Source organism: Peromyscus leucopus, chromosome 1, assembly GCF_004664715.2.
Source record: "Peromyscus leucopus breed LL Stock chromosome 1, UCI_PerLeu_2.1, whole genome shotgun sequence".
NCBI classification, from domain to species: domain Eukaryota; kingdom Metazoa; phylum Chordata; class Mammalia; order Rodentia; family Cricetidae; genus Peromyscus; species Peromyscus leucopus.
In genome coordinates this window covers 170,275,963-170,295,245 of record NC_051063.1, presented here as the reverse complement: position 1 = coordinate 170,295,245, position 19,283 = coordinate 170,275,963, and the positions used below count along the sequence as shown (strand labels likewise).

Genomic DNA, 19,283 nt, shown 5'->3' with positions numbered 1-19,283 from the left:
GCCTCATGTATTCTTACTTATTTTTGATATAAAATCTTTTTTTTTAAGACAGGTTTCTCTGTAGTTTTGGTGCCTGTCCTGGATCTCACTCTGTAGACCAGGCTGGCCTCGACCTCACAGAGATCCACCTGGCTCTGCCTCCCGAGTGCTGGGATTAAAGGTGTGCACCACCACCAATGCCTGACTAGACAAAATCTTAGCCCAGATTGGTCACTTAGGTATACAAAAATGATCCTGAACTGTCTCTGCCTCCTGTGTGCTAGGATTAGAGGTCTGTGTCCCAACACTGGCTTGGATTTATCAAGAACATTTTTCTCCTTTTATTCTCATGTGTTCATGTTATATGTACGTGTGGGAGCTTGAGGGCAACCTCATCTATTGTCCTCAGAAATGCTGTCCACCTCCTTTGAGGCAGGATTTCTCAATTGCCCTGACCTGGAGCTCACCAGTTAGAATGGCTGGCCACCCTGCTCCCAGGGATCCACCTCTCTCCACCTTTCTAGTACTGGGATTCCAAGGGTAGCAGCATTTTTACATGCATTCTAGGGCTCAAAAGACAAGCACTTCACTGACTGAATTCTCATTATAACTCTTTTTGTTTTTTCAAGGCAGAGTTTCTTTGTGTATCTTGAATATTATTTAAGAACCAGCCTTAATAATATTCTTCCCAGGAGCCCAGAAGAGAAACTATGAACTGCGAGAATTATTTTCAGGAAAAGAATCTAAGTACACCATGTTCTTTGTCCGTCCATTTTATTCCTCTGGGATAAAATCCTATCTACACAGCTTCAGTTCTGTTCTCATGCCTAGCTCCTTTCTTGCCTGATTTCTCTCTATATTTATGTACTGTCCCCTCTAAGTTCTATCTTAATTCTCTCATCTTAATTCTGCCTCATCTAGGTTCTTCTCATCTCATTCTTATCCATCTAGTACTTCCCCATCTGGCTTTCCCTCATCTTCCATCTCATCCTCAAATTCTGTACTCAGAATCCTCAAGTTATCTAGGATATTCAGTTATAAACCCAAGCAATAGCAATCCTCCCCCTCTAGCCAGGTCACCAGGCTTCAATTCCTACAGGGTCATAAAGGCAGGTAAGAATTTTCCTCAGGCAATGACTGTCAGGCTTTCTTTTACAACCCCAAAAGGAGGAGGTCAACTGAGAGCTAATGATCGGTTAGTAGATCAAGAAGGGGATCTGTGTGCTCAGCCTACATTCCTGGTAGTGTTAGGTAAGAAGTTAAGAGTCTATAATGTTAGTGAGGCTGTATAAGAAAAGAGGGTCTCAGCTTAAATTGCACAAGAAACAAAACTATTCACCTGACCTAGGAGACAGGCATTTCCACAAGGGTGTTACCTTAGTTCAGGAGATTAGCCTTGGATGCTTGACAGGTATTTTAGATAAATACACTGTTAGGAGTTCTCGGAAGTGTATAGCATACGAGAAAATCACTCTAGGAATATATATATATATATATATGCAAAACCATGGCTTGACCTTCCTTCGGAAAAGTCCTTGACTTTTCCAAGTAGTAGCTGTCGTTCTTCCTTTCAGTAGCTTTTGTGATAGTAGCTGGGTTCCATTACATTTTCCTGTGCTTGCAGCATGTGTAGACCAGGCTGGCCTCAAACTCACAGAGATCTGCCTGCCTCTGCCTTCCGAGTGCTGGGATTAAAGGTGTCCACCACTGCTCTGGCCTATCAACTCTTACTGTCAAGGTCTTTTTAGTTCTTTGGGAGAGGTGAGCACTATTGGCTGATTACCTGGCTTCTTCGGCAGAACTGAGTTTTGGACACAGGAATTTGAATTCTTCCTAGGTCCCTCAAATTTTCTGAATGTAGGGAAAAAATTCAAGCCTCTAGCCATTGTATGTGTGTGTGTGTGTGTGTGTGTGTGTGTGTGTGTGTGTGTGTGTGTAGGGGGGGGTGTTTCCTTGTTTGTTTTGAGACCTTAAGCCTAGGTTGGCCTTGCACTCACCATGTAACTCAAACTAGCTCCGGTCGGTCGGTACTCTAGGCAGGAATCCCCTTGCTTCCGCCTTTCAAATCCTCAGACTCCAGGGCCAGGCCACTACTACTGATCCAGTATTTGAACAATCACTCTTTCCCCTCCCCAGTTCACATTTCTACCCATACCCTGATATGACCTACTACTCCAAGGACACAGGAGGCCAAGGGACACCAGACATTATTTCTCTCTGTACAGTTTTTAAATTTTTATTTTTTGATGTTTGTTGTTCCGATGAATGACACAAGTTACAAAAATGGGGCCTTAAAAGAAGCACATTGTACAATGAACAAGCAGAGTGAAGTTAAAACACTGAAACACTAACCCGCTACCACAAGAAGAGACAGGGAAGGGATCTGAGGGAAGGGAGGGGCTGCCAACCAAAAGGGGAGCTACCCCGCTGGGCCCGGAGGGGAGGCAGGTCACTCCAGGGCCTGCGTCCTGGCCCACTACTTACCACGGCTCCCCACGCCTGTCTCCTCTGCCTGGACATTCAAGCGCCTAGGTGAGGGACAGCCACACCAGAAAGGGTGGGGCCAGTCGATCTTTTCAAGGTAGAGCGGTCACTCTGGCCTGGCGCCCTGGCCTTGGCAGGCGACTGTGGGACAGTCGGAAAGGGGCCAGAGGAGGTGATCAAAAGACCAGGCCTCCACGTCAGCCCCCAAGATGCCCGCCATCTGCCCCACCCCCCAGCTATGATCCAAAGGCCCTCTGTTCAGAAGCCCCTGTCACCCTGCAATTACATAAATAAATAAATACTGAGCCCCTAGGCTGGGAGGACAGGTTGCGGGAAGGGCAGCAGGGCTTGAGGAAAGGGAGGGGAGGGATGGGGGGGCACAGACAAAGTAAGTAGTTGTCTCCGTCCCAGCAACACTTTCTCTGGATTTTTTCTTTGCTCCTTTTGCTTGTTTAGGAAGGAGCCAACACCAAGGACAAATACTTAAAAATATACATCATTTTTTCTTTTTTCCGCCTTTGTCATCGTCGTCTTGCTTTGGAGACTGCTGAGGTCAAAGTTTAAACCACACAAAAGAACCACGGCTTGAAGTTTTTGTGGGTTTTTTGTTTTTGTTTTCTTTTTTATTGTTTTTTTTGTTTGTTTGTTTTGGGTTTTTTTTGTTTTTGTTTTTTTGTTTTTATTTTTTTTATTTTTTAGTTTTTATTCTAATTTTTTTTTCACTTTTTTCCCAACGTATAAAAAGGTAGCGGAGTTGTCTGTGGTTTTTTTTTTTTTTTTTAAATGGTTAAATCTTTGGTTTGTTTCTTTTTTCTCTTGGAGGCCTTTATCTCTCGCACTTGCCTTACCCACTCAGAGACCGGTGGGGGCCCGCGTGTCTCAATCCTGCTTATTACTCTCTCTCACTCAGTTATCCCTACCCTGGGTGAGAGGAGAGAGGCACCCTGGGAATGGGCTGGAGGAGAAAAACTAGTCAGGTCAAGAGGTCACTCCCTTGACTTGACTAGTGCCTGGCTGGAGCTCCCCAGGGTGAGGGGCTTGGAGACCCTCTTGGTCTTCCAGGAAGATATGTAAGACCCCCTCCTTGTCTTAGCCCCCGTTTCTAAAGGGGCTTGGGAACCCCATCCATCCCTTACCCACCCCTATACATACATCCAGCCCCTTCCTCCCACTTCTGGTCCCTACCCTGCCCCCGAGAAGGGAACAGAGAGGTGGTTTAGTTACTGGCATTATTTATTTTTGGCACAAATGGCCCACCATTAGGGCAGACCAGTCTCTGTTCCTCCCTTAAGCAGGGGTCAGGGCTGGGAGAAGGGAAATTCAGTGCGCTGTTCTCACCCCAGTCCACTCAGCTCTCCCTCTAGCCCAGGCCCCTGGTTCACCACTTGATATCTAAGCTGGTACAGGGTCCCCCTCCCCAACCCCATATAAAGCTCCCTAGCCCTCCAGCTCTCTCGCTCACACACAGACACACGGACACAGGCTCTGTACAGACCACAAAATAAAAACGATGAGATAGTTTTGTTTCCCGGAGTCGAGGCTGGGGAGACTGGAGTGGAAGGGGCAGGGGGAGGTAAGAGGGACTGGAAGTCCCCCTCACCTTCCCAAACCTGGCTCCCCCCAGCCCCAGCCCCTTGCCTTGGCTGGCCCCCAGCCAACGATATTTGGTTTTTTTTTTTTAACATTAAAGTTCTATGAGGTATTTGGTGCCTTATCTCGAGTCCTCGGGGGAGGGGGGGGAGACCTGGGGCTCACCTGCCCCTCCCTCCCTCCCTCCCACCCCCTTCCCAATATTTGGTTTCACAGCTGTAGTTAAAGCTTGGGATTTGGTTATTTTTCCCCCTCCCGGGAATTTTGTTTGTTTGTTTTTCATTTCCCAGTGTGGGGGTTGGATGGGGAGGGTCCCCACCACCCCCGGCTGCATGGGGGTCCCCTCCACCAATGTCAGGGCATCTGTCCATCCCTGCCCCCCGCTTCCTCCTCTTTTTTCCCACTCCTCCACACTGGAGTAGGGAGAGGTCCCAGGTAGGGACTTGGTAACGAGGAAGCAGGATGAATTGGGTGGTGGTGGTGAGTCCTGGATTTTTTCTTTTTTTTCTTTTTTTTTTCTTTTTTCTTTTTTTGGTCTAGAATCATAGTTTATGTTTGAGTCATCTCCACCATGCCTTCCATGCTGCCTGTCTTCTCAGAGGATTTTTTTGGGGGGGTTTGTTTTGTTGGTTGGTTGGAATTCCTTCCTTCTGCTCTGTTCAAATATCTTCCTTTTGGGTCAGGAGTCCTTGGCCCCCTCTCCAGCTGTGGGTTGGGGTCCAGGCCCTCTTGCTAGCCGTTTTTTCAGGAAATTATAATGGACAAACTCAGAGGTAGGGTGAGGGCAGGGAGTTGGTTCAGCAGAGCTGCTTACATTCCAGCGAGGATGGGTGGGCAGGTGCCAGCCCCATTGGTGCCTGGTGGGGAGGGCAGCCACGCCACCAGGGCTGGGCAAGGCACCCAAGACCGGAACTGGCCTGGAGTCTCCACTGCCCCTGTGGCCCAGCCCAACAGTTTTGCTTCTGGGTGGGAGAAGGGAGACCAGAAGAAAAGAACGCTGAGACCTGGGGGCTCTGGCTGCCTCTCCTCGGAGTGTCCAGGATGGAAGGGGGCCCTGAGCCATTGCCCAGCTCTCGCCTCCCTCTGCTCCTGCCCAGCCAGGGGCAGGGGTCACTCTGATTTCAATGGCTCGCGTCCTTCACAGCAACACTTTGGTTTGAGGAGAGATACAGAAAGGATATTAAGAGATATGACAGAAGAATGAGAGGGAGGAGGGGGAGGGAGGGAGGGAGGGAGGGAGGGGGAGGAGGGAGAGAGAGGGGGAGGGGGAGAGGGAGGGGGAGAGGGAGAACAGAAACAGAAATCAAGAGGGAATCAAACTACCCAACAGTTGATTTTCCTTCATCCATTCTTTTGCTTTCCTTTTTTTTCCTTTTAAAGCTTTTTCAGTTGATTGGGGGGAGGGAGCTTGGGGCTCTTCACCCTCGTCCCTGACACCCTCTCTCAGCCCCACCCACCCACTTCTGTCCACCCTGGCTGAGGGACAGGCCCCCCCCAGCCACCCCCCTCCTCCGGCTTTCCGAAGACGACGTCCATGAGGTATTTGTGAAGAGAAAGAAGTATCCATCGTTCCATCCGCCTTGGCGACCAAAGGCCTGGACCACTGTGCAGGGCTTGGCTCCACCTTACGGCTCCTTCTTGTTTTGAAGAGTCCTAGTCTTCTTTCCCATATATATATATATCTATATATATCTATAAATTCTTTTTTTCTAGTTTTAATTTGTTTGTTTGGTTTTCTGTTTTTTTGTTGTTCTGTTTTTTTTGTTTGTTTTTTGTTTTTTGTTTTTTTTTGGTTCAAAACTTTGTTGGCCTCCATGATAGAAGGAGGGCAAGGTGGGTCCCAGCAGTGTCTCCTCTGTCTACTGTTGAGATATGTCCAGGGATAGGCAAATACAGGGTCCAGCCAAGACTTGTGGAGGTCTCGTAGGAGTGGTGACCACCACAGTGTCCTCTTGCATGGGAAACCACATGGCAACGTCACCACCACGTGGACCCTGACGGAGATGCTATCCGGAGGAGCCCACCACTGGGGTGTGTGCGTGTGTGCGTTGGGGCATGGGAAGGGAAGGGAGAGGTATCTGCCAGTGTCGGAAGGAAGGGGCATAGGGCAGGCAGAGTGAGGCCAGTTCATCTTTTTGGTTTCTGGTTAATGTTAAAGAACGTGAAGGATCCCACGGATAGGCACTGGAATATGATTTTTTTTTTCAGGGAAACTGACAGACAGGATGGAAAGAAAGACAACTTGGATGCCCCCACCTCATCAACCCTTGCTTGAAACAACCACCTTCCCATAGTCGGGAGGAGGTAGACCCCAGAGCAAAGAGGGTGATGGGGTTGAGGAGGGGCTTTTAAGAGTTGGAACTTGGCAAAAAAATAAAATAAAAAATGGCCTAGCCCACCCTTCAAAGGGAATGGGATGGGGAGGTACAGGGAACAAAAAAGCCCATACCCAGGCCTTCCTCTGAACTCTCCCCAGGCTGGGGGTTGGGAGGGTTAAAGCAAGACCCCCTGCCCTGTCGGGGAGAGCTGGGGGCAGGGGAGAGGGTGCACATGGAAGGGGCACATTCTGTTGAGCACAACGCTAAAAATTCTGTACATCCTTTGGGTGAAGCTACTGAATATTTGGTGTAAGGTTGTTTGGTCTTTTCTTTTGCCTTCTGGAAAAGACCATTTGGCAGGTGGCTCTGGGCCCTGGGCCTCCTGCCCCAGGCAATGCCCTGTCTCCATTGGCCCAGGGCTGGGGCTGGGCCAGCAAGCTGGCACATTCTCTAGTTCCTTCTCTGCCCACCCCCAGCGGGGGTCAGGTTAGGAGTTGGCCCCACAGCCAGGGCTCCGCGGCATGAGGTCCGACCTTCTGGAGGCTGCTCCGCTCCTGGCTGAGGGTTCTTATTTGGTGTCATAGCAGTGAGCACTCCAAGATCTGGCTCGAAACTGGTTTTTGGTTTGTTTGATTTGGGGGGGGGGGGTTGTTTGGTTGGTTTAGGAGTATTTTTTGTTCGTTTGTTTTTCATCTCTGGTTCCTTTAGGGCAGCTGGTTTCTGTTGTGAATATTTTTGGTTTTCTCTTTTGTTGGTTTCTTTCTTTCTTTTTTTTCTTTCTTTTTTTTCCTTTTTTTTTGGTTGATTTTTGGTCTCCCCTCCTTTGTCACTCCTGCTCTGAGGACCCGCTGCACCCCCACCAGCCGCCTGGCCCCTTCTTGGGCAGGGGACCAAGGTTGGGGGACTCAGAGGAGCAGGAGGGAAGCGTGGTGGGCTCTCACTCGGCCTTGGACCCTGCCTCAGGTCCCCCTGGGCCTCCAGGGGTCTGTGCTGCCGCTGCCACTTCACTGCAAGTGGAGGATGATGAGGACGAAGAAGAGGAGGAGAGGCCGGGAGACTTGCTGGAGATGGAGGCTGCCACCGCTGCAGCCGCCGCTGAGACCAGGCCCACACCTGGCGGGGCACTGAGCAGGGGCAGCCCGGCGTGGTTCAGGAAGAGAGGCGAGGTCACTAGGCCGGGGCTCCCTGGGGCCGCACCGGCTGCCCCCAGCACCAGGTTCCCGCTGCCATCAAGGCTGGTAAGGGGCAGGGTTCCACCAGAGGCCAGGGCTGGTGAGGAGAGAAGAGGCTGAGCTGGAGGTCAACCAGGCCATGGAGACCTTCACCTCCTTGTCCCCTGCCCGAGTGCCCCCACCTCCCCATCTGTCCCACTGACTCCCATCAATCAACACCCCTCACAGCTTCCCCAAACACAGATGCGGGTGAAGAGGCGAGCAATGCAGTGTGCATGGGCAGGATGGCATGGCTGGGGTAGCGATGAGGGGGCTCGAGGCCCAGGGGGACAGGGCCGACTGGTGGCAATGGGGTGGCATGAGGCAGCACGCACCTTGGATGGTGGCCAAAGGGTTGTTGCTCATGAGGGCTGGACTCAGCCCAGAGCTCAACCCCACCATTGTGCTTCTGCAAGAGCAAAGCAGACGCATTAGCGGGGAAAGGAACCCACGGCAGAACTGGGGTGCATCTCCCCGCCCTGGAAGCAGCTGTGACCCCCCCCCCACCTGTGGCTGGGAACTTACCCCGTGCTGGGGTTCAGGCCCGACAAGCCGATAGCCGAGTGGCTGCCTTGAGGGCTCGGGTTTGTGCTGTTGGTGGTGGCCGGGGGTGGGGGAGTGACCGAGGGGATGGAATTGAGGGGGGGAGCCGCTCCGCCCCCACCTCCACCCCCTCCTGCTGTCCGGCTGGGGTGGAGCGTTCCCACAGCTGAGGATAAGGTAGTAACTGCCAGAGAGAGAGAGAGAGAGAGAGCACAGTCCTCAGCTTCCTCTGGTTCCTTGTCAGGGAAATCAGGGCTAACCCCTATTGCACAGCCAGGATCTCATCAGTCAGAAGAGCACACTGTCCCGACCCCCTCCTCAGAGTCCTTATTCCCCCATCTCATGACATAATCACAGTAGTCACTGGCACTGGCGGTCTGCAAACCATGCCCCCAAACACCCTGACACAGACAAGAAATGGGCTGCCCAGGAGACAGGGTCCCATGGCTCCCTCCAGGAGCCAGGGATGAGTCCCCACTACTTCTGTGGTGCTGGGAGCTCAGGAGGGGGCCACTGAGGACCAAACTGTTCTGGCTAGAACAGAACCCAGGAGCAGTCCCAATTGTGTCCTATGATGAACACCTCAGCCTCTTTGATCCTCAGTTCCCTCGTGGAAAATGGAAAAAATGGGACCAATCTCATGAGCCGGGTGTGAGAACTTAGTCAGTCGATGCATTTTATAAAGAACCTGGACCAGTGAGTGTCAGTTTCTTCTTACTAGTTTATAATCCTCCACTTACTATTTCTTAACCTGAGACAAGTAGTAGTGTTTGTTATGTGTTATTAAAACAAAACTGTACGCCGGGCGTGGTTAATCCCAGCACTTGGGAGGCAGAGGCAGGCGGATCTTTGTGAGTTCGAGGCCAGCCTGGGCTACCAAGTGAGCTCCAGGAAAAAGGCACAAAGCTACACAGAGAAACCCTGTCTCGAAAAAACCAAAAAAAAAAAAAAAAAAAACTGTACATGGGCTGGAGAGATGGCTCAGAGGTTAAGAGCACCGACTGCTCTACCAGAGGTCCTGAGTTCAATTCCCAGCAGCCACATGGTGGCTCACAACCATCTGTAATGAGATCTGGTGCCCTCTTCTGGCCTGCAGAGATACATGCAGGCAGAACACTGTATACATAATAATAAAAAATCTTTTTTTTTTTTTTAATTGTACAGGATGGAGAGGTGGCTCAGCAGTTAAGAGCACTGGCTGCTCTTGGAGAGGACTCAGGCTTCATTCCCAGCACCCACATGGCAGCTAATAATTGTCAGTCACTCCGGTTCCTGAGGATCTGATGCCCTCTTCTGCTGGGCACTGCATACTCATGATGCACAGAAACACTTATAAAATAAAAACAAACAAATAAAACCTTTTAAAAAACAATCAGCCAGGTGGTGGTGGCACACACCTTTAATCCCAGCACTCGGGAGGCAGAGGCAGGCAGATCTCTGAGTTCAAGGCTAGCCTGGTCTACAGAGTGAGTTCCAGGACAGCCAGGGCTACACAGAGAAATCCTGTCTCAAAAAAACAAAAAAGAAAAAAAAATCCAACTGGAAATAGACCCCAGAGCTCCAGTTCCTCCTACAATCTTTCTAGAGACTATACATAGGTAGAGATCTTGTGTGTGCATTATACACTCATGATAATTATACAAAACCTGAAGCTCAGAGAATTGAAACAAGTTCCTGGACTCGCAGAGCACACGCACACACGACAGGCACCAGGGGCAAAGCCTCTGCACCCCCTTCCAGCGACCTCCACACCTTTTCCACAGGGAACCGTGGAGCTGACTAGAGGTTGCTCTGGTAGCCAATGTGAGGGGCCTGCCCGCTGCTCTGTCTGCGCCTGCCCCCCCATGCACGCACACACACACACACACACACACACACACGATTCAGCCTCGAGGTCCATGGCTGTCCAGAGGCACAGATAAACCTCCCAGTCTCCCTCTCAGCCTGCCCCTAACCTGTTGTGCTCAGGCTGCTAGAAGCTTGGGACAATGGTAAGGTCCCTGCGCCCCCTTGGGGTGTGACCTGGGGAGAGAGGAAACAAAGTATATGGTAAGGCTCTCGTCACAAGGCAGCATCCCACGGTGTTCCCTGTGCACATGACTCCCACGGCCCCCCACACAGGGTGGGGCAACAGGGTTCCAGGTGCTTCATTTAGATCATGCCCCTCATTCCCCATCATCTACCCCCCAGGCGAGCCTGTGTCACAAGCAGGAGGCGCAGTCACTCCCAGCTGAGAAAGTCCCCCCCCCTCCTCTGTGGACACTACCCTGTCCAGCTCTTGCCCCTGCAGAGCTGTGTCTGAACAACTGCTCTGTCTGCTCCTGCTGTTGGACTTCCTAGAAGGAACACACCTGTCTTTTTGGTTTTTCGAGATAGGCTTTCTCTGTGTAATTTTGGTGCCTGTCTTGGATCTCTGGATCTCTCTCTGTAGATCAGGCTGGCCTCGAACTCACAGAGATCCGCCTGGCTCTGCCTCCCGAGTGCTGGGATTAAAGGCGTGCGCCATCACCACCCGGTCACATCTGTCTTTGTAAGAGAGTCTGGCAAGCCTGAATTTCATAATAAGTTTGAGTCTAGCCTGGGCTACATGTCATGAAATCCTGTCTCGAAAAAATAGGTTGACATTTCAGCACTCAGGAGGGAGAGGCAGGAGGACCATGAGTTCAGAGCCTCCTCTCTGACGAAATAAAAGGGCTGGTGAACCCCAAAGCAGTCTCACCCTGCCTTCGGCCCTAGAAGCTCTAATCGATTTGACTGTGTCTCTCCTCCACTTAAAATCCTTTACGAACCTGGTTTGGATTCCTGGTAAAACGTGAAGCATCTGCCCCTGCCCAAGCTCCACTCCCAACCCCATTCCCAGCAGCTCCGGCCACATTGCATTGCACTGGGATTCAGCATGTCTTGGCATCCGAGACTGTGTGCATGCTGGACCTGGCAGCATGTGGCCGTCTGGGTGGTCCTCCTCCTTCACGTGGCCAGCTAACTTGCAAAAGGTCCTTCCTTCCTCCCCAGCCCTAGAGTTGAGGGTTCTTCTCTGGCCACCACAGCCCTTTGTACAAGCAGAAATAAAGGGACAGAATAAAGGATGTCCCGGTGTGCCTGATAACTACTCAGACCCATGTGTGGCTGTGGTACTGCAGTTTGGCCCTTCTTATCTCTGTGGGTGGGAGCCCGGTGTATTTCTACCTGGACCATGAAGTATCCCACCCTCATGGTAATGGAAGTGTATGTGTGGGAGCCTGTACCCACCACATAAGACCACACTTTGGGGCCTGGGAGATGGTTTGGTAGGTAGAGGCACTTGCTCTTAAGCCTTATGACCTGAGTTTGATCCCTGGGACCTTCATGGTACAAGGATAGAATCGACTCCCAGGAGTTGTCTTCTGACCTCTACTCGGGTTGGGTGGCATGGAAATTGTCCCTTTGTGACTGTGCTCTCTGTATGTGACATACTGTCCCCAGAACCAGCTCCTCTGGTCTCTCTTCTAGGTAAGTTTGCTTCACCCCGATGCCTACAGGCTTGTGGCCGGACACCTGACCCCCACACCCAGCCCACCGTCCAACTCTGGGTACCAGGTGAGGACTGTAGCTGGTCGGCTTTCCCGGGCTGGGCAGCATGGGGGCCGCGCTGCAGGGGTTGATGCGTTTTTCCTTCTGGCGCCGGTTGCAGAACCAGACGCGGATCACTTCCTTCTCCATGTGCAGCTGCTCTGCGATCAGCAGGATCTCCTCTGAGGTAGGCTTCTGGTTCTACAGGCAGAGAGGGCTATTGAGCTGGGTCCTTCCACCTCATACCCTTCCCGGTCACCAGGGGGCGAAGCTCACCGCTAGAAAACTCTTCTCTAAGGCGAAGCGGACATTCGTCTCGATGCTGGTTCTCTTCTTGCGTCTCCGCCCCGGCAGCCCGTCGAAACCCAGGCTAGGGCTGCTCAGCTGGTTGGGGCTGGGTAGGCTTGAGTCCACAGACATAGTTTCTGCGAAGACAGGAGACAAGGATGTGAGTGATCACTTCCTGCTCTGCCCCAACACCAGTCCCCTGTGCGTCCCCTTGGCGCCTCTGGCCAGGCTCACCTGCGTCATTGAGCCACTTCTCCAGGAGGGGCTTGAGTTTGCACATATTCTTGAAGCTCAGGTTAAGGGCCTCGAAGCGGGAAATGGTCGTCTGGCTGAAGTCGTTGCCATAGAGCTTGCCCATGGCCAGGCCCACATCACCCTAGTCCAGAGAGGAGGAGGTGGGGTTTTGAAGTCAAGGCGGGGTCTCCCGGTGCAGGGCTGGATCCAAACACTCCATCAACTGACCACGATCCCCGCATCTTCGTTCTGTCACCCCCGCACCCCCGCCGCCCCATAAGGTGGTCCCAGACCTGCGTGAAGCCCAGCTTGATGCGGCGTTGCTTGAAGGTGCGAGCGAATTGTTCCAGTTCCTCCAGGTCACTAGGTTCCTCCGGGTGGGATGGCGGTTCCAAGCATTTTGGGGGCTGCGGGTGTGAGAGGTGCGGGTCGGGCAGCGTGGGGCGAGTCACAGCCTGGTGGGGTGGGCAGGTGGATGGGATGCAGGATGGAGGACCCGGATGTACCTAAGCAGTGGCTGTGCACCTGCTCTCTTCAGACTTCCCTCACCTGCCCAGGACACCCCCACTAATTGCTAATCCTGTTAAATGTTTCACTCTGCTGCCCACTCAATTACCAGAACTCTTCACCTTCCCTTAGAGATCCGAACTCCCAGAAGGAGCAGCCAGTGTCTTTTGCTGATAGCTCAATGGGCTCAAAGCCTAGAGCTGGGGGCAGTGGGTTCATCCTCCATCATTCTTTGCCACTGACGTTTGGGGTAACTCAGTCTGAGCCTTAACCTTCCTTCCATAGAAACCACCACCACGGACTCTGCCTGCCGCTGATGAAGGGATTAAGGTTACTAATTAGCAAGTTGTCCAACCCCCTCCCCCTCATGGGTATAGGGTGAAGCCTGAGGTTCAGTCTACAGATGCAGCAATAACGTGTAGCTGTCTGAACTGCAAATGAATACTGTTTGGGCTGAGGATGCTGAAAACGGGGAGGTGGTGCAGGAGGAAGACAGGAGGCATATGGAATCTATCTTGAGCTCAGTTTCACTGTGCATTTAAAACTGCTCTAAAAAATGAAAGACCTGACAGAACACGTACAGCTGCTCAGGAGACCAAGACAGGAGGCTGCTAAATGTAAGGTCAGCTTGGGCCACAGAGTGAGTTCAATGCCAGCCAGAGCAACTCAGAAAGACCATCTCAAAACAAAATGTGAAAAGAGGACTGGGTATTTAGTTCAATGGTAGAGTCCGCCCCCCACCCCAATCGGATGGGGCGTGGCTCAGTGGTAGAGCCCCTGCCTAGAATCCCCCAGTGAGGGGCTGTGGTGTGACTCAGTGGTAGAGTGCCTGCCTAGAGTCCCCCAGTGAGGGGCTGGGGTGTGGCTCAGTGGCAGAGCCCCTGCCTAGAGTCCCCCAGTGAGGGGCTGGGGTGTGGCTCAGTGGTAGAGCACCTGCCTAGAATCCCCCAGTGAGGGGCTGGGGTGTGGCTCAGTGGTAGAGCCCCTGACTAGAATCCCCCAGTGAGGGGCTGGGGTGTGGCTCAGTGGTAAAGCCCCTGCCTAGAATCCCCCAGTGAGGGGCTGGGGTGTGGCTCAGTGGTAGAGCCCCTGACTAGAATCCCCAGTGAGGGGCTGGGGTGTGGCTCAGTGGTAGAGCCCCTACCTAGAATTCCCCAGTGAGGGCTGGGGTGTGGCTCAGTGGTAGAGCCCCTGCCTAGAATCCCCCAGTGAGGGGCTGGGGTGTGGCTCAGTGGTAGAGCCCCTGCCTAGAACCCCCCAGTGAGGGGCTGGGGTGTGGCTCAGTGGTAGAGCCCCTGCCTAGAATCCCCAGTGAGGGCTGGGGTGTGGCTCAGTGGTAGAGCCCCTGCCTAGAATCCCCCAGTGAGGGGCTGGGGTGTGGCTCAGTGGTAGAGCCCCTGCCTAGAATCCCCCAGTGAGGGGCTGGGGTGTGGCTCAGTGGTAGAGCCCCTGCCTAGAATCCCCCAGTGAGGGGCTGGGGTGTGGCTCAGTGGTAAAGCTCTTGCCTAGCATACTCAAAATCCTGGGTTGACTCTCTAATATCACCAAAATATAAATAAAACAAAGTCTTAAAAGTGAATAGTTTGCCAAGAGGGGAAAAAGCAGAGAAATGGATGAGGAAGGCAGTTGGAGGGCGACAAGAAGCAACACCTTTCTTTTTTTATGTTTTATTATTTTTTCCTCCATGGCTCTGCAGTGCTTTATTAATTAAAAAATATAAAACACGCATGTTCTTTTTATGATATTCATTAATTACATTAATTGTATTGATTTATTACATTCATGATATTACGTCCTGATCCTACTGTCTGTTTGTGGGGTTTTTCCATCACACAAAACAGAAACTCTGTACTTAGGAAATCATGAAGCAACACCTTTCTCTGGGGTGATTCACTGCCTTGAAAACAACAAACTGGAAGCAGGTGGATGGTACAGGCATGCCTGTCATAAGGATTGGGTGTGTTTGGGACGTCATGCTGATATGAGCCCCCTATTGGGTTCAAGGCATCACTTTGTAATCGGACACACGGGCAGTTTGGTAGCAGCAGGATTATCATGCCAGGAGGGATAAGGCTACCACCCCACAGCAGGCAGGACAGCGTTAGCGGCCAAGTGAGTTCTGACATGGTTGTTACGAGAACACTGAGCCTTTCAGGGCCATTTGGAGTCTAGCAGCCAAGACCTGGGTTGGCCTGTGAACTTTTCAGTCTTTGACAGAGTTCACATACACGTGTGTGCACATGCATGTGCATGCATGCATACTTATGAGTACCTGGAAGCATGTGTGCGTATGTGTGTGCACATATGTGCGTGCGTGCGTGCGTGCGTGCGTGCGTGTGTGTGTGTGTGTGTGTGTGTGTGTGTGTGTGTGTGGAGAGCTGAAGTCAACATCAGGCAGGTGTCTTTTCTCAATTGCTTGCTACGTTTTTCTTTCTTTTTCTTTCTCTTTGAGACAGGATCTCTATGAACCTGACGGTTATTGATTTGGCTAGGCTGGCTGGTCAACCTCATCAACCTCCATGCCCCCAAGGATAAAATTACTACCACGCTCTGCTTTTAGCCTGGGTTCTGAGGGTTCTTCAAACTCGGGTCCTTGGGCTCATGCAGTGGGCACTTTACCGGCTGAGCTACCTCCCCAGCCTCCGAGCTAAATATTTCATCAGATTTTCAAAGGCGTCCGTGTTCAGAAAGGCTTTGGAACCACTAGTATGGTTTGATTCCCTTCATGATGAAGGAAGGAGCCGACCCAGACATGGAGCCTGGCTTACCCGAGTTCCTATACAACAAGTTGGTAGCAGGGTAAGGGCAGGGCCTCGGGTCCCTCAACCGCTCAAGGATGCGTGGTGGGCTCACGGAGCAGAGACTTTCACAGCCTCCGCCACACCCCCACCCACTCAGACCTAGCTCACGCCGCTGCCAGAAGAGGCCTGACAAACTCAGTGGACAGTCTCACCTGTGCAGGAAGCCCAGCCCGGGGCTGGGAGGTCAGGAGAGCTCCCTGGGTTTGCTGAGGTAGCTGGAATAGATTTGGCGTCGGTAGCAGGCCTGGGGAGACAAGAACACGGAAGGTGAGCGGGTGAGGGGCAGGGGACGGAATGCTGAAAGCAACACAGACCATCAACCGGGCTGAGATCTCACCTGGCTGACTCTGCTGGGCCTGTGGCAGCAGGAACTGAGCAGGTGGCTGGAGGTGGTGGCCGGGGACAAGCACCAGCTGTTGGAGCTGGAGGAGTTGCTGTATGTCCTGGCAGAGAGGGGATGGACAGAAACACAGACTGAATCCTGGCTTGATCTCCCCCTTCAGCAGCATGTGAGCCCCCAAGGAGCTGAAGCCAGGAGGCATGCAGCACGGCACAGCAAGCTGTGGTCTCCCAGACCTGGAACGCCACACTGACCGCGGGACACCTGGAAGTCCCGTCCTCCAAGCTGCCCCGGGAGGGCTTGCTCTTTGCCTCTCCCTTCCTGGTGAAATGTTTGCCTAGTCTTACATTCCCACAGAACAAATAGACTTGTTTAAAAATGTAAACCAGGCTAAGTCTTTCTTTCTCTTTTTAAAATGTTCCCAAGGCATGTGGTATGATGTCTGGAATTATCTCTAACGCACTCCAGCAAATAGCAGGTGTAGCATAGACACTTGGAGAAAAGCTTCGGCACTAATTTAGGTTGAAAAAGGGAACTCAGAATGTGAATTTATTTGGAGATAGGATCTTTGCTTTGCAGATTAACAAGGCCATGAAAGTGGTTTCCAAAGCATTATGGTTGATGGTATCATTAGAAAGGGGAAATTCAGCCAGGCGGTCATGGCCCACACCTTTAATCCCAACACTCGGGAGGCAAAGGCAGGCAGATCTCTGTGAGTTTGAGGCCAGCCTGGTCTACACAGTGAGTTCCAGGACAGCCAGGGCTACACATTGAGACCTTGTCTCGAAACCACCCTCCACCCCCCACCCCAAAAAGGAAAATTCAGGCCAGGAGCCTGAGTTGAATTTAAAGGGGAGGGGGTACCCTGGAGAGATGACTTAGGGGTTATGAGGACTTGCTGCTCTTCCAGAAGACCTGGTTTCAAATCCCAGCATTGACACCTGGCAGCTTACAGCCACCTGTAATTCCAGGTATGAAGAAGCCAACACCCTCTTCTGGCTTCCATGGGCAACCATACACATGTGACACACACAGCCACACATGCACACATAAATAAAAATAACAAAAATTAAATCTTTGTTTGTTTTTGGAGACAGGGTTTCTCTGTGTAGCCCTGACTGTCCTGGAACTCACTCTATAGACCAGGCTGGCCTCAAACTCACAGAGATCTGCCTGCTTCTGCCTCCTGAGTGCTGGGATTAAAGGGGTGTGCCACCACTGCCCAGGTCAAAAATAAAATCTTTTTTAAAAACTTTATTTATTTTATGTATTTGAGTGCTCTGTCTGCATGTACAACTTTATGCCAGAAGAGGGCATCAGATCCCACTTCAGATGGCTGTGAGCTACCCATGTGGTTGCTGGGAATTGAACTCAGGACCTCTGAAAGAACAGCAGGTGCTCTTAACTGCTGAGCCATCTCTCCAGCTCCCCCAAAATAAAATTGTATAAAAAGAAAAAGACCAAAAGTGTTAGCTCAGTGGTAGAGGCCCTGCCTAGAATCCCCCAGTGAGGGGCTGGGGGTGTGGTTCAGTGGTAGAACCCCTGCCTAGAATCCCCCAGTGAGGGGCTGGGGTGTGGCTCAGTGGTGGAGCCCCTGCCTAGAATCCCCCAGTGAGGGGCTGGGGTGTGGTTCAGTGGTAGAGTGCTTGCCTAGAATCCCCCAGTGAGGAGCTGGGGGTGTGGCTCAGTGGTAGAGACCCTGCCTGGAATCCCCCAGTGAGGGACTGGGGTGTGGTTCAGTGGTAGAGTGCTTGCCTAGAATCCCCCCGTGAGGGGCTGGGGTGTGGTTCAGTGGTAGAGTGCTTGCCTAGAATCCCCCAGTGAGGGGCTGGGGTGTGGCTCAGTGGTAGAGTGCTTGCCTAGAATCCCCCCGTGAGGGGCTGGGGTGTGGTTCAGTGGTAGAGTGCTTGCCTAGAATCCCCCAGTGAGGGGCTGGGGTGTGGCTCAGTGGTAGAGCCCCTGCCTAGAATCCCCCAGTGAGGGGATAGAGGTGTGGCATAGTAGAGAACTTACCTAATATATGTGAGGCCAGTGTTTGCTGTGAACAAACAAAAAATGGCGTGCTGGCAAGATGGCTCAGTGGGTGAAAGTGTTCACTGCCTATCCGGACCATTGGTCTCCAAAACCCACCCCTGACCTCCATATGTATGCCATGGCACATTTGCAAACCCCACCCCCACATACACAAAATAAATGCATGTTTTAAAGGGGGGAATTTTGATACAGACACAAACAGAACAGAGATGATGTAAACAGAAGACCATCTATAAGCCAAAGAGCAGACAGGAGCCCCAGCCCACACCTCCACATTACATTCCTGGCTTCTAGAGCTGTGAGCGAATATATGTCTGCTGTTTGCATCACCAGATCGTGGCTCGTTGTTATAGCAGCGCTAGCAAACTAATACAAGTGAATATGCACCTGCCTTGGGACCCAACAACTCCATTCCTAGGTGTAAAGCCTCCAGAAGTTCTTCCCATCAGCCCAAGGGCCACCAGCAGCCGAACCGATAAATGACCCGATTCCGTGGAATCAGCAACAACGCAAACTTCCACATGCGGTCATGCCATCCTACATCCTGTTCATATGCCATCTGCATATCACAAACTCAAGAGGCTCCCGGCTGCCATCAACACAGGTGTGCTTGGTTAGTGGGGACCCACTGAGCTGCACGCTTGTGACCGGCGTACTTTTCTGCATTTGTTCTATGCTGGTAACCTACGGCACAGGATAAAGCATCCTTCAGGACTGAATCTACTCTACCCCGCCCCCACCCCCGGATACCCTAGCCCTATTAAAAAAAAAACCCACGGCTGTCTCCCTCCAGCTGCAGATCAACCCAGAAGCAATGAGGCTGAAGTGTCCATTGATAGTGGAGCCGTCCAAGGCTCTGAGTCTAACTCTATAGTCTATGTTCACTGCTTCTCCTCCTCCCCCCACTCCCCTGTCCTCTCTCCCTCCGCTCACCATGTAGCTCTGCCCGGCCTGACCCTGCATAGGCTAGGGTAGCCTCGGAAGCCCAATGACCCTTTCTTGCCTCAGCCTGTCCAGTGCTGGGACCCCAGGTTCCTGCCACCACACCTGGCTGATGTTTGTTATTCTTTCAAAGGTTCTCCCTCCCAGTGGTACACCCTTCAGGGCCCACAAAGGGTACCCACCCTGCTCTCTATGGCCCTCTTAGAGAGTGGTGCATTTACTAATGTGTACTCTTCCTCTGCTAGGCTGAGCCTCTGGCAGGCAAAGGGGTGTCATATAAAACAAACAAACAAACCCAACAATTTAAGCCCTCCCCCAGTCTGGCTGCTCAGGCTGAGACTGACTCAGGCTCAGCCTTGACCCCTGCCTTCCTTTCCTCACCTCCCATCTCTCTATCTCTCCCCTCCACTGTTGCCATCTGGGTTCAAATGTCAGCACCGCCTACCGCAGGGCCACCTGTTTC

General features: G+C 52.0%; 2 protein-coding genes across 13 annotated transcripts in view; both read right to left on the bottom strand.

Annotated features, from left to right (window-relative positions):
• The window catches only part of LOC114688528 (carcinoembryonic antigen-related cell adhesion molecule 1-like), an 875,221-nt gene that overhangs the window by 319,281 nt on the left and 536,657 nt on the right, over positions 1-19,283 (bottom strand). The gene's annotated exons all lie outside the window — the stretch shown is intronic.
• Pou2f2 (POU class 2 homeobox 2) overlaps positions 7,008-19,283 on the bottom strand; it is an 88,025-nt gene continuing 75,749 nt past the window's right edge. For 5 of the 12 annotated variants that reach the window (XM_037201353.1, XM_037201350.1, XM_028859980.2 and 2 more), the window contains 10 exons: positions 15,842-15,947; positions 15,657-15,748; positions 12,490-12,651; positions 12,197-12,338; positions 11,951-12,099; positions 11,699-11,875; positions 10,081-10,147; positions 8,108-8,309; positions 7,918-7,991; positions 7,008-7,640 (listed from right to left, as the gene is read on the bottom strand). In XM_037201353.1, the coding sequence (XP_037057248.1) occupies positions 7,309-7,640; positions 7,918-7,991; positions 8,108-8,309; positions 10,081-10,147; positions 11,699-11,875; positions 11,951-12,099; positions 12,197-12,338; positions 12,490-12,651; positions 15,657-15,748; positions 15,842-15,947 (1,503 nt within the window). In that variant the 3' untranslated portion in view covers positions 7,008-7,308. The remainder of the gene's footprint in view (positions 7,641-7,917; positions 7,992-8,107; positions 8,310-10,080; positions 10,148-11,698; positions 11,876-11,950; positions 12,100-12,196; positions 12,339-12,489; positions 12,652-15,656; positions 15,749-15,841; positions 15,948-19,283) is intronic. The other 7 variants (XM_037201357.1, XM_028859982.2, XM_028859985.2 and 4 more) reach the window with 3 other exon arrangements.